This window comes from Pelodiscus sinensis, chromosome 7 (assembly GCF_052426305.1).
Source record: "Pelodiscus sinensis isolate ZL-2025 chromosome 7, ASM5242630v1, whole genome shotgun sequence".
Classification (NCBI taxonomy): domain Eukaryota; kingdom Metazoa; phylum Chordata; order Testudines; family Trionychidae; genus Pelodiscus; species Pelodiscus sinensis.
Genome location: NC_143058.1, coordinates 36838369 through 36853352, shown reverse-complemented (window position 1 = coordinate 36853352; position 14984 = coordinate 36838369). Strand labels below are relative to the sequence as shown.

The following is a 14984-nucleotide window of genomic DNA, read 5'->3' as shown; positions in this document are numbered from 1 at the left end:
AATAAGGTACAGTTGTGTCTATTCTTTGCAGTACCTAAATGGAATAGAAATACAAGTAAGGTGCTTTGCACATTCTTGTCATTTTTTGTCTTTTGCTTTTTGCTTGCTTTTTTTTAAAAAAAACTCGCTGGTTACTAAGTTGGTTGTGAAAAATGATATTAATAAACATAGAAATATCACTTAATCACTTTTCACAGCAAATGTTCTCAGCCCCAGCAAGCCTGAGGACACATTAAGTCCTGGATCGGGAGGTGGATATGGAGACAGAAGGAACTAGGGACACTTGGGGAGGCAGTGAGAGACAGGGGCTACGGGGATGGTGATGACCTTGGAGCCAGAACCTTCTATCATGTGGCTGGGGCATGGAGCCTAATGCCCCATGGCTAGAGCTGGCCACCCACCACTCAAGTCTGAAGCCCAAACCCACCAGCCCTGGGAAGATGCAGAACTCACTGACTGCCCCTCAAGTCTGTCTTTTGTGTCTCCAGAGGTGGGGTGCTTTCTCCTCTCCCTCATCACCACCCAGGAGGCTGTGGTCTCAAGAAAAGTTACTGGTGGAGAAATACTATGTTAGATCATTCCCATATGATAGCCAGCCTCTGGCAGTGGCTAATGAAGCTTTATTTAAAAATGAAAGTGGTAGAAACAAATGGTTACAATACTAAATAAAATCATACCAACTGGGTCTACACTTATCAGTTGTTACTTTCCTATCTAATAAAGTAGGTTAACCCCCCAAAGTCAGTCAGTTGCAGAGCTGGCTGGTTTCACAAGAATCAGGATCCAAACCATGATAAAAGCCTCCTGCTCTTCAGCGTCTCTGGAACTATTTTTAGGATGCTGTGCCCAGCCCCACACCTGTTTATGCCCCTCACTGCCCCAGGGTGGGATTACACTTAGGGATGCCAACTCTTCCAGACCGGATGGACTGGATGCCGTTGCCACAAATGGTATCTGCTCCATCCAGTTCAGAAGGATTGGCAACCTAGCCACAGCTAGAGATGGCTTTGGAGGCCCAGACTGGTAGCAGGCCCATTAGCAGCAGTGGCTTGGACCCTGGGGCCTGTGGGCTGCAGAACCCACAGGGCTGGTGGATGGTGGGACTCCAGAAAGTGCCAAAGCCAACGGGGATGGTGGGATGCCCAGAGGCTGAGAGCTTGGGCTGGCTGGTTGGCATCGGGGCTGGATCCTGGGTGCAGAGATGCTGGGTACAAAACCTGGGGGTCTGCAGATCCCTTGTACCCCTACTTCCACACCTATGCTGCTCTTTAAGAGATTTTCACAGTGAATGGATCCAGAGTGCCTTTCTCAATGCCCCATTATACTTAATAGTCTTTTGTCTTTATTCATAGCTGGGCTCATTCCTTGCCTGCTGTAATGGGTCTCACCACTGAGACACATTACCTTCTGGGGACTAATTTCCCAGTCCATAAAGATTGCTTTCAGTATAATACATTTTTCCTTAACTATTCTCCAAACATACATCTCACAGTGATTATGAATCTCTAGGAATTATGAGCTTTCTGTAGATACTTTACATGTTAGTCTTTATGGTTAAATATTCTATAAGACATGTTTCTGTAAGACATGTAAGACATTAGACATCAGGTCTGAAAGCTTGATGTCAGGATGGCTGAAAGCCGGGCGACCCCAGGACAGGAGGCATAAGGGGTGGCCTGACGGCAAGGTGATGGGTTATTTGCAAAGAATATGGGACCTTTTGCTAAGGGGTCTCTGTGTCACAGTATTTCATCAAGGGATTGTTCCATCCTAGCCCATCTTCTCTATGGGATTCTACTGTGAAATCATAATGCTGGGTTTCTAACATCAAATTCATTTCTATAGTAGAGTTTGGGTCTGCATCCTGTTCTCATTCAAGTTAATAGGTTTTTTGCCACTGATTTCAATACCAGAAATGGCAGACCCCAAAATGCCACATACCCATGATTGTGACCACGGGTGACAGGTATAAGAGGCAGGTGAAGGCAATGTCTTCCCAAACTGCCATCCTGGCCCCACCCTCACACCACCCTCAGCCCCTGCCTCCCTTAAGAGCATCTCCTCCAGCCTCCTGGAGGTGTCTAGCCTTGGGGCCATGCCATCATCCCTTCTGGGCCTGGGGAGGCTGGGGCTGGGCACTGCCCACACTCCGGGGCCACAAGGCCACCTGCCACATGCACTTCTGGACCAAGGATCCACCCTCACCATGCTCCAGGGAAGGCTGGGGCCATGCGCCCTCACCCTCTCTCCCACGTATTCCCACTGGTGCCAGGAAAAGCCAGGGCCGTGTGCCACCTGCTGTGGGAAGAAGTGGTGGGGGGGGAGGGGTCATCACTTGACTCCCACAGGATCCTGCATGGCGGGGCAGGGCTGGGGTATTGCCTCTCCCTGTCTTAGGTTCACCAACCACCCATGATTTTGACTTACATTCAGGAATAAGCAGAAGGAGAAAATGGGCTACAGTTTAGAAAGAGCTTTTCCAAAAATGGAATTCATACTGCCAAGGACATTTCCAACTTTTTTCCAGCATCTTTCATCTAACATCCATCATGTACTGATTTTAACAATATATGCTTAAAATTGTCTTCAGTGATAAAAGTAAATGTTTATATTTCATACAAATTTCTCAATAATATTATTTTAAAAACTGAGACAGGGAAGCTTTGGTCTTTCAGCCCACTAATCTAATTTCAAATACCGCTTGGATATTTAATCACTGTATTAATAAAGGTGTAATTTTAATAATGATTCTGATTACACATCTTCTGCTTTCTCAGTGGTACAGATAAGAATGGCAAATTCCAGAAACTTCATTAAAATTTGTATTGCTCATCAGAGGCATTTCCTGCTTTCAGAATGTTTCACTGAAGAGGCCAAACATGGAAATCATGCTGAGTGCCCTGACAAGTAATTGCATGACTAAGAGTGCAAATATTGAATAATGTTGTTTATAAACAAGTTACTTATTACTCCCTTCATGACTGTCAACATCATTAGAACATCATCTACTTTTTTCACTTGGTTTTTGTGTTTGCTAAATTTACCTTTTCTAACCCCAACCAAATATGTATCTCTTCACTCTGGAGTTTTATAGTCACTGTTGCTTTTGTTTTATTCCTACATTACTTATTTTCATTTGGATACAAATAATGTATCTTTTCTGATACTGACAACATAACAAAATGTTACTTAAGTGTGAATTGTACTGTTTTGCTGGTACCATAGCCCCTTGAACTCTGAAGCTGTCAGATCTCATAAACTAGAAGAGATTTGGTTTGGTGAGTTAGCTCTGAAAGCAAGGTCTTCACTAAGATCACCAAACTGGATCTACATTCTACTTTAAGATCTCCTGAATACTGGTACAGCAGTGTGTAAATTCTGAGGTGATTTTATTTCAATTAGAGAATGGACGTTTTTGGTGATAGTAAAATTAGTATAATAATCTCTGCATATTTACTTTGACATTAACTTCAGTTTATTTTAAGCTGTCCCTACATTTCTATTTTCAACGCCCTAGCTAATTTTTGTATTGATAACACTTAGTTGCATTATAAAAGTGGTCTCATGAAAGCTAGAGATTTGGGCTGTAGGGTAAAGGGCAGAGAGAGATTTTGATACTCAAAAAGGCTTGAGAAGTGGGTTGGAATTGTGGGATAAGCATATTACCTGGATGTTTCCACTAAAATGATCATCCATGAACTATTTAGAAATTTAATTTTCTACTTTGTTTTCCTTAGATTTCAGAGTTAACTCCCTAATACAGTGTTTCCCAAATGGTGTTCCATGGAACCCTGGGGTTCTGCGAAGAGAAAACAAAGGTTCCGGGAGAAAATTCCATTACAATAACATTTTATGGTTTAAAAATTCATGAATATTTAAGCATTTATTAATTTGATTGAAAACAATTTTCATTTGTGTTTGCCACGATAAGTGTTCCTGCTTACCCAGAGAGTGGGGCAATGATGTCACTACTCAGAGCTGATGTCCATATATTAGAATGTTATTAGGGATTCCACAAAATACTTTCGAGTTTAAAAGGGTTCCGTGGCCAAATAAAATTGGGAAACACTGCTCTAGTAAGATGAATAGAGGTAGTCCACACTCCTCAAAGCTACCTTGCAGGATGTCTGCCAACTCAGGAAGTGCATCTCCTTATATTTGGTTCACATTTTAAGGTTTAAACACAACCAAAATGTAAACAAATGTAGATTTCAGGGAAATCATAGATCTATATGGTGCAGGAAGTAGTGTTAGGGAATTTGTTAGCTGGCATCTTTCCCTAAAAGGTGGTTTGCTGCAGCAAGTGCTAGCTCTTGAAGGATGCAAATTGGAGGTTCTGCACATTTGTCATCATTAAGTACCCCCTGCTACTAGTCTCATGGACAGGTTCTATGGACCAAATATTCTGTTGATGTAAATGTCATGTTTCCATCAACTTCACTGGAGCTATTCTGATTTACACCAGCCAAGAATCTCTCCCACTTTGTGTTCCTCAATTTCTCCTGCAATTTCCTTTGATTATAATATTATTCACTTTCTGTCATGTTCTTGTGCTGTTGTTCTCCTATAATGTACATATAAAGCAGTTGCACATGGTTGGGAGTGAAATGTTCTATGTACATAAGAAATATCATTAATACTTTTTACTGAGGGAAGACGTCAAAAGCTAAAACTCCCTTGTGTGCAAAAGGTAGCCTTGAGCATATGTTTAGTGAACTCTGTGGGTCACTGTCACCCTTGACCATCTGGAGTTCAGCATCCTTCAGATCCATGTGAGTTTCCTCCCAGGATCGTCTATTGACATTTGGTTTTTCCAGGAGAGGCAGGAGGAAGGAGCTTGCAGGATCATCCTTTGATCAGTAAATCTGCATGTCACAACAGAATCCACATGTTGAAAAAATCCCAATAACAAGCTATGGATGGAAAGTAATAGTGTCTTTCCAAATGCATCAAGAAGTTGTCATTTTAAGTGTTAAAAGTCAATATGTATTTTGGCTAATTAGCAGAAAACAAAATGGTTATTTCTAGCCTCTATTCAGACTCTCCCTTAACCAGTCTATGTTGCAATACTTGGCCTGCAGCACTTCTATTTATAGCTCTCGTGGAGCAGTCTTACATTGCTTATTTTCTGTTTACTAAAGTCATCCAGTTGGTTACCATGGAAACTGTGGCAAGTGCCACAGCTTAACTGTTTTATTAAATGGATCGAAGGTACAGCTGCAAAACTTGAAGGGGCAGATTGTCAGTTTTTATCCATGGCTCGGGCTGCCCTAAATACCACATTATAATAAATACTACATTAAATATTAGGGGCCAGGTTCTGATTTCAGGTACAATGGTGTGAATCTTGAGTATTTCTCTTTTCAGTGGAGATGCATCTGATTTATCGTGCTGGGACCCAGATCAGGATCTGTCCCTAAAAATTACACTGCCTGTTAAATTTGAGTGATTATTACATTTGAATGAATTAATTGTAGGTCATGTCCCTGCTCATCTTGTGAAAATACTTGCTCACAGTTGTATTTGTGTGAAGCTTTTAGTAGATTGTTATCTTATTGCTAACAGCAATCACATTATTGTGGGAATAAGTGCATTACACTAGTAGAACACTAGGAATCAGAGGGAAGCTAGTGACTTTGTCAAATGTCAGTTTTCAAAGGAAAATTATAATGATGAACAAAAACAATAAATTCCCCACTATGGCACATCTATAAAAGAACCCTGAATGTCAGAAGTGCTAAACAATCATACCTCAATAAGAGATGTGGAGGTCAGCATCTCTGAAAGTCAGGCCACTTTAATTAGGTCTGTTACCATGGATTTGGGTGCCTAACATCAGTTACGCAGGTTAGAAAATCTTGGCTATAAAGATTGAGATATGTTGTGTGATAGAATGTGTATTGCCATTGAGTATGATGAAGTTAAAAATAAAGGGGCGGAATATCATTTTAATGTAAAATCAAAATGCCATTGTGCAGATCTCAAATAATAAGAGCAGCAATAAGAATAGTTACATATTTTTAACACATATAAATGTTTAATGAGTGATTCTTTCTATTGTAACCTAACCAAAAAGTTTCAAGAACCCCTGACATTTAAGAAGTGAACCTGGGATTGTATTCTCCAGTTAGCATTGTAGTTGATGGGGTAGCTTGTTGGTGGCATTTGATGCTGAATACTTCCACAATGTGATACTCTGTATCTGAATGAAAACCAGTGCACCAAAAGAAAGTGGCAACTTACCAGAGAAATCTTTTGAAACTAGTAAACATGATAAGTTATTAGAAAATATTTATATTTTATCTTTGCCAAAATGGACTTATTTAAATTAAAAAATGCTTCATGTGTTTGATGAGCAAAAGGAATAATCTGCAAGATTTTCGACATTACTGTGTTACAGATGAAAGAAAAAAAAGACACTATGCTGGCTTCTTTGACTTATATAAACTTCCTTTCTCTTTCTCCCTTCTTAGGGTCCACCTTCATTTGCAACACCCACATAATCCCAGTGAAAAACCAAGAGGGAGTAGCGATGATGTTTATTATTAACTTTGAGTATATAACAGATCATGAGAATGCTGAGTCTCCTGAGAAGTTCAACCCAATATTGCCAGCCAGATTTGTAAATCGTAAGTAGGAAAGGGGAAGGGCAGACCAGGGAAGGGGAGAGAATTCTGTCCTGTATTGCTATTATTTTCATGCAGAAGTGTTTAACCCAAGTTATAATTGTGGTAAAATTTAACTTACATAATTTTTAATTACAGGTTTCATTTACCAGTGTGTCAATTTTGCCTTATTGCAAAAATAATGTAGTTCAGTTTTGGCCACATTTTAGTAAATAGTGGTCACAAATATGAGCTAAAGTTGGAAAACAAACTCAAAGAAAACCACATTAATCCCCAAATATTCTATTTCTATTAAGAAACCATAAATCTAGTCAAAATGAAATTAAATCTCAGGAAACCCTTCCTAACTAGAGCTGAGAGAGTAATGCAAAAAAGTCTATGAATATTAATTCAAATCTTTAAGATTGAGCTTGATTTATTGCTTTTTTACGAGATAAAACCGTACATTAATTTACATTGGCTATTCTCACATGTCTTTTATGGTTTCATTCTGCAAACATTTGAAATTTACTGAAATATTTGTGGAAAGTTAATTTAATAACTGATTACACAAGTATTCCCAGAAAGTAAATGTTAAGTTTCTATGCACAGATATTCAAACCAGAAGTAACTTCATGCTCACTCAACCAGGAAATAAAAACAATCCATTAAGTAAAACATTTTAAAGAGGTACAACAAATACATGTGAGAATTGCAGATTGCAGAGACCACAAAAAAGAGGTTACATTCATCAAATAAAATTATTCATTAGGAATCATTTGCTTATTCCTAACTGTAAGGGCTATTGGACTGTGAAATAGCTGTGTACAGGAGACAATGGAAGCCCCACTGCTTCACACAGTTAAAACCAGACTTCAAAGCAATAGGAGATACATTGTAGAGAGCAAACCTACTCAGGCAGAAAGATGTAATGGATAATCTAATAGGCTATGAGTCTCTCTAACTCCTAGGAGTTCATGAATATTGTTAGTTCAAACCTTTATAGGCTAAGTAGTTAGAGTCCCAATCAGTTCCACAGTTAGGTTTCATATATGGCAACCCGATGTACAGCTGCAACAGCACTGGGCTCTATACATAATGACATGTTTTATTTTACAACTGTTTTAAAGGATTCTTCTGGCAGAGTATTTCAGCCTAACCCATAATTGGACAAATAAGTGTAATTACTATTAATCAAGGAGAGTGTATTAACACAACTAAAAGTGAGGGCTTCAGGGGGCAACAACAAATCCTTTGTTTCTATTACTCAATTATTATTGTATTTTGGGACTGCTGTGCTCCCCTTCCCAAATGGAAATGAACACAAAGGTACTTGAGGAGCCATGCTTTCACACCATCATCCTTCAGTATCCCCAACTTGAGGCATGAAGGTCAGGTTATCCGTAAGGAAAGGTAATGAAGATCCAGCAAATCTGAAGCCCTGCTTGTTGTTCCCTTTTGCCCCCACAATATACCCACTCCTCGATATACTGCAGAACAGCAGTGATGATGTGAACCCTCTCACCAACGACCACACAGGAGTGCTGCTGCTCAGAATCATTGGCCACCAGTTAGGTCTTTCCAGAGCCGAATATGTTGTAATAGAACGATTGCTCCCTATTCCTCTCCTTTCTATCTAGGCTGTTGCCTTATAAAACTGAAGTTATGTGTGTAGAAGGGATCCAGTAGCTAGAGAGATGCAGGCAACTTCTCTTCTGTATATAGTAGAGATGTTCAGAAAATTTCCTGTGGTATGTTTGTGATGGAAAATCCCAGTCCATCCAAAGTGAAACATTTCTTGGAAAATCACCTTTATTGAAAATTCATTTTAAAATGAAAATAAAAGTTTTGGTAAGGTCATAATATTCCATGGCACACTTTTTGGAACAGAGTTTTTCTTTTTTTTTTTCTTTTCAGAATGACTTTCAATTTATGTTATAAAATGGAATATAAAATGGAAAAAAAAGTGATGATATTTAAAATATATATTGAAATGCTTTTACTTTTTTTGTTTGATTCTTTCTGGAGCAGAAGAAATTCTGAAATTGTACCACTTCCCCAAAGCAAAAATAATCTGTTTCTAGTAGAGCTTATGTGTCATTATGGTGTAGCTTTCCTGGTTCATTTTCTGCAGCACTTGCATAACATTAATCACTTTCACTCCATGCCATCATTCCCAAAGAGTTTCCTCTAACACATTCAGCTTTACTGACAGATTTCCCAGAGCAGACCCATACTACTATCTGCTCTTAGGGAGCCACAACATGTTCTGGAAGCAGTGTTCCCCCTACACTGTATGGCAGCACAGCTTCAAAAGTGATTAATCAGCCCCGCCCAGTCAGAAGCTCAGGGCTCCTACATGGAGCTGACTGAATGGAGGGGGCTGATTAATCACCTGTGAAGCTGTGCTGCCCTGTGGGTTAGAGGGAACACTGTCTGGCAGGGAGCTTTGTTAGTGTCCCCAGAGTCTGGCTGGTCCATTAACACTTGGAAAATTGCCTTTAGCATTACTCTTAATGGGACAAAGGGGCTTGGAACCTCAGGCCTCTGAATGGCAAATAACTGACCAAACTCTTACAGGATAGAAGGCAAAATGGGGCTGGAACATCATTGTAAGTATCCAGGAGTGACTCCCCCAGTGTAAGATGGCTAAGTGGTCCTATACTGCTTCCCCATCCTTGCAAGGCCCCGTGCAGGGAATTGAGAGATAGTGAGGGTAGTGCACAGTGTTACAATAATTCTGGATTGCTCCTTGTGGTAGTCAGATGTCACCAGAGTGGTGTCCTGACAGGTCTTCTGCTCTGTCAATGATGATACCCATTCAGCTGCATGTTTGGCCTCTCTGTATGTTGTGTTATCTTGCACAAGTAGCCAACACAGCCGACACCGAAAGAGCCCCCCAAATACCACAAAAATCAGATAAAGATCAAAGCACTGGGCCAGGTTTATTGTAAACGAAACACAGTAATAGCTTCCCCAGATCAGATGCCTCTAGGTAGGCTAAGGATTTGTGCTGGATACAATGGACTTGGCTCAGTCAGTAGCATGGGATTCACCATTGCCCCATAGATCAGACAAAGACAACTCCCTTGAGGTACATTTTTATACCCAGGTACAAACAAGTTAAACTTCACTCCTCACATATTAGGTTGCTACTCTCTGATGTGCCTAGATCCACCCATTACCTTGTACTTGGACGTGTGATCACTATCTATCATGCTGCCAGTTTAGACCCAGTCCTGAACCTGGATTGGTATGTTCCTGTTATCTGTGGGATTTGTGTTGGTACCAAGATGTTAATTCATGAAGTGTTCTGTTACGTCCCCTCTGGAATGTGCTTGCAGCCAGTGCTTAGTACATCATAGGGATGAGTGTTTCTGTAATATCAGCCCTGTTCTTGTCAACTTCTGTGAGCAGGACCTGCCTCTTGCTCACAGATCAACTTTGCTTTATGTTAGCAACATCTCCAGGAGCATTTTGGCCTAAGCCTCAGGCCTGTGATATATGGGCTTATGTTTCAGGACCTCTTCTTACTACACTCCTAAATAATGCTACCCTTTGATTCCTCCCTCTTAAGCTGTACCTTCTGTGCTGCACTTATTAGAAAGCCAGCACAGAATCTCACCAAATTTTCTGTTGTGTTATGTTGTGATTAAAGAGTACAGCTAACTATAGCACTTGTAAGCCATAGCTATAGCACTTGTAAGACATTTAAAATCCCCATTTTGTGAGCTGCACCCTGACAATGTTTTCATTAGGATCTGAGAAATAAGTGTTTGGTGGGTAATACAATATTTGGGTGGGTTGTAAGTTCACAGAATGGCCTCCATTCTTCCCTCAGTTACACTTGTACAACCCCACTGAAATCAATAGTGTTGTTTGGCTGTTACTGTGGAGAGATTATTGCCCATCACTTAAAAGTAGCAGAATACCTATAATTACTGTTAACAAATAGGGCCTGTCTATAATTAATTGAAAATTATATACAATATTTATGAAAACTAAGGGGGCTCCACCCTCTGCTCACTTACCCCCCTTTCTCTAGCCGCTTTCACTTCACTGAGGGTACGTCTAAACTACATGCCTCCATCGACGGAGGCATGTAGATTAGCCAGATCGGCAGAGGGAAATGAAGCCGCGATTAAAATAATTGCGGCTTCATTTAAATTTAAATGGCTGCCCCGCTCTGCCGATCAGCTGTTTGTTGGCAGATCAGGGCAGTCTGGACGCGACGCGCCGACAAAGAAGCCTTTCTTGATCGGCACATGTAAACCTGGTTTCACGAGGCATACCTGTGCCGATCAAGAAAGGCTTCTTTGTCGGCACGTCACGTCCAAACTGCCCCGATCTGCCGACAAACAGTTGATCGGCAGAGCGGGGCAGCCATTTAAATTTAAATGAAGCCGCGATTATTTTAATCGCGGCTTCATTTCCCTCTGCCGATCTGGCTAACCTACATGCCTCCGTCGACTGAGGCATGTAGTCTAGACACACCCTGAGTGAGCCTGTTGACACTGATGATATCATTCTGTTGCCTGGCAGGAAAAACTTTCATATATATAGATACATATATAGATATATAGGGAGAGGGAAAGATTTCCTTTAGTCTTCCTTCTTTGAAATTCAGTCAACCCAAGCTGTACTTTTTCCTTTGTTATTTCAAGAGAAATATTTCTAGGAATATCATTAAAATTCCATCAGGAGAAACTACAATTATATAAATTATGTCCACTAGCCTCAAATACCATTCTACATCCATTTATGCAGTATATGGCTTCAGATTTTTTTTTTTACTTTCAACTACTTTACTTTCAATTTCAATTTCAATTTTGTATTATCAATATAAAACAGTGCTGTTGATTTCCCCCCATTGTGACTATAAAGGTAACATTTGATGGGGAGAGGGGAATAAAGTGGTAATTAGAAGAGGACTGTCCTCTGAAATGTCTCCTCTGAAATGTCTCCACCCCCACCTCTGAAATGTCTGGTGATCAGTTCCTGTTATCAGTAATACATCAGCATGTATGTTTGGAAGTGTTCAGTGTGTCATGTGTAATATTCTGAAATGAAAGAGCTGCTAAAAGGGACCTTCTCCAAAAAGGCATTGAATCACATTTGTCTGTCTGTGCTGGGAGAAGGACAAGAGACACTGGATGTGGTTTAGTTAGGCCACCACTTTATACCCCAATGTCAGGGAGTATCCAGCAGAAGACAGTATCCAGTGTAGGTAATTTACAAATACCTTGGGGGGTAGGAGAGTGTCATTGTCAGCCCTTTCCCTTTATTCAACCTGGTCCCCAACCATCCGCTGTTGGGACCCTGCCATACCCCTTTCTCAAATGGTGCTGGGATGCTATAAAGTATGTCTGGTATGGTAGTGAGTTTGGCTCCCCACCATATCAGTTATAGGAATCCCAACACCCTCCATTTCTGTTCCATTCCTGCTCCTAAACACTCAAACTGCTATAAGAAAAGCTGCTTTGAACAAGGCCACCTCTGCTCCACAATGTCATAGTAGCTATAGGATCCCCACCCAATCCCTACACATGTCAACAATGATGAGAGAACTTGCATCCTCCCTAGGGTCAGTGCTTCAAAACTACCCTGATGGAAACCTCTAAACTAAAATCCCACTACAAGAATCTGGGAAACCATTCAGTCTGCTGACAAATGTAAGGGCCAACAAGTGGAAGTGGTAGCTGATACTAGTTGCCAGGTTACTAGCAACACCATGTTGTATAGCAACCATTCCTCTGTAAGGGGCCATACCAGTGACAGGCCCTCTACTCCTGAAACTGCAAAGAAAAAAAAATTCATTGAAATGTCTCTCATAACTCTACAACCTTCCTGGAGCCACCGCTCTCTGTGCTATTCTAACAGCCAACATTTGCCACAGTTCTATAGTGTGAGTGGCATCTCTTTGGGTTCTGTGCAGACTCTTGGTACCAGCTAATAAAATCTATCAGAAAATAAAACAGTGTATCAGCTATGCCACTGTCAACCCCTGGCCCATGTCTGGATGAGAACATATGTTAAAGCTTGAACAGTGTAGTGTAAATGCCCTCGTAAACTCATAACTCTGTAATCTAGGGGACTGGCAATTGATAACATTTCACTGCCATGATGTCAGACAAGGAAACCAGCCTGTTATTAGCAAACTCCATTCCGCAAATGACCAATACAATCAACATGGAGGAAAAAAAATCCAGAAATGTTATATCCTGCACTATCCCTTTGCCACCTGCCTTGGTAAAATACTCCAGAACCTTTACTTCCCAAAGCATTATAATGGATCTTTAAATCAGCTTTAGCTATCCATTCCTCCCTCCACAATCCATTAAAATGGCTCAGCAACTGTTCCCCAGCCCCCACAAATAATCCTTTGTCTCTCTCTAATAACGCTTACAAACTGGGGAGGTTTAGTTATATGTCTGGTGCAAGACAGAAACAGAATGCCCACCCTGGTGCTATGACCCAGCAGCCAAAAATAAGATGCCCAACAATAGATTACAGTTCAGAGAGTGTAACTTTCCTAGCCATTCTTCCTCTAATCAAGCCCTGTAGCGCATATGGAAGTCACAATATACCCGCTAGTGTATCTAGCTCAAGCCCCTGGTAGGTCAGCATTGTGGAATGCCCCTCAGCTTTTAACTCCACTAGGGGAACACTCAGTTTTTTGAGACAGGGCCTAAATGGTGTCTATCTAGCTAATACACTTGTCTAAATTTGCCCTGCCTGGGAATAATAGTCATCTAAGTAATGCACCACCTGCTGTAAACCAGTTTCCCACATGAATGCCCAGTGAAGATTTGGGTTAAATTTCTCAAATTTGTGGAGATCATGTGGGCAAAGTTTTGTCATATAAAATTGTCATTTGAAAAGAAACACAAAAGGTTAAAGACAGAAGGATGCATTGGCAGCAGTCAAAAAGCAGACTGAATATCACACTTGGCCATCAGTGCCCCTGGGCCTTAAGACCTATCCATGTACACAGCCTCATCAGCGGAAGAATAACACACAAGAACAAAATGCTGAGTCAGTGCCATTGTTAACTGGCTATCATATGGATATGACAGATGATGAATTAAGTGATTTTCACCTGGTATCCTAGATGAGGAGCCAGCCAGTTCTGTAGCAGTTTGCGACTTAATGGCCCTGCTGCCCAGTTCTCTTCTGCAATCTTTTTCTTTACAATATGACCCATTCCCACAAAGGATTTCAAATTGTGTCTAGTGCATGATTTCCTTCCCCCCAACTGAGATCCAAAACCCTTCAGTGGGGGGGGGGGGGGGGCAACAGACTTGCAAAGTACAGAGGGAAAGGTTCAGAGATCCTGGTTCCATGGTCCCAGAAGGGGTGGGTTCTCAGGCAGAAAGGGCGTGGCTGGGGCAGCCAGCCCCAGCACTACCCAGAGCAATCTGTTCACTGTTCCAGAAGAGATTTAAAGGGATTGGGGATCTGGCCATCGGCACTGCTGTGGTAGCAGCAGAGGTGGCCAGGAGCTGGCCCTTTGGAATTGCCAGATTCTGGGGCAACTGCCATTTGTCCCCTCCTGTTGGCAGGTCTGCCCTCAGTAAACCCGTCCCCCAAACATGGCCCAACTGTTTTGTCAGCACATTCCAAAGGAACTTACCTGAACACGGCGCTCTTGTCTAGGCCCCCACTTTCAGCTCATGCCCCCCGTCCATTCCTCAGCCTATGTCTCCATGGGTCTGTAGGTAGCACCTGACATTCCCCATTCCGTTCTGTGGCAAGTTGGGGCTAAGCCCCCTGGGTCCTGTACTTCTTGGTGGGTCTTTGCACACACCTCAGAGGCTTGCGGTGTCCCTACCACTGCTGAGAAGGCAAGAGTACCCCACTTCAAGAGCCCTTTTCATCATTGGCTGGTCCAGGACTTTGGAGGCCAGTCCCTCCGGTAGTCCACAGGATCTCCCCTTTTCCTTACTGACAGTCCGCCAGCCAGGAGAAGGATTAGAGGGAACCTGGTCCCACTCACTTGCTCTGGGTTCCAGCCCGGGGGGCAGGGATAGCCCCAAGTGAGCTGTGAGGATTGGCCCTTGCCCTACTGAATAATGGCCCCTCCCTGGGGAACTTCCCAACCCTTCCTGGGTACCTCCTCCCTGAAGCCTTGGAACAGGCTCTGTTGCTAGCTGCCCTAAGATCTGTCTCCCATCCTGCTGCTGCTGCTGCTGATGATGATGATGATGATGCTCTGTCCCTTTTCTTCTTCCCCCTGCCTTGCCTGAGGGAAGGTTTTTATTGTGTGCCCATAGCCTTAACTGACAGCTGGTGCTTTAATCAGTCTGTCCTCCATGCTGACTCCAGATGGGCTTCAGGTGTCCTAATGGCTGGGCTACAGTCTTTGGAAGCCTAATCTGG

General features: G+C 42.0%; 1 protein-coding gene across 1 annotated transcript in view; it reads left to right on the top strand.

Moving 5' to 3' along the window:
* The window catches only part of KCNH7 (potassium voltage-gated channel subfamily H member 7), a 410475-nt gene that overhangs the window by 233767 nt on the left and 161724 nt on the right, over positions 1–14984 (top strand). The window contains exon 3 of the mRNA XM_089779738.1: positions 6474–6629. Coding sequence (XP_089635864.1) covers positions 6474–6629 — 156 coding nt within the window. The remainder of the gene's footprint in view (positions 1–6473; positions 6630–14984) is intronic.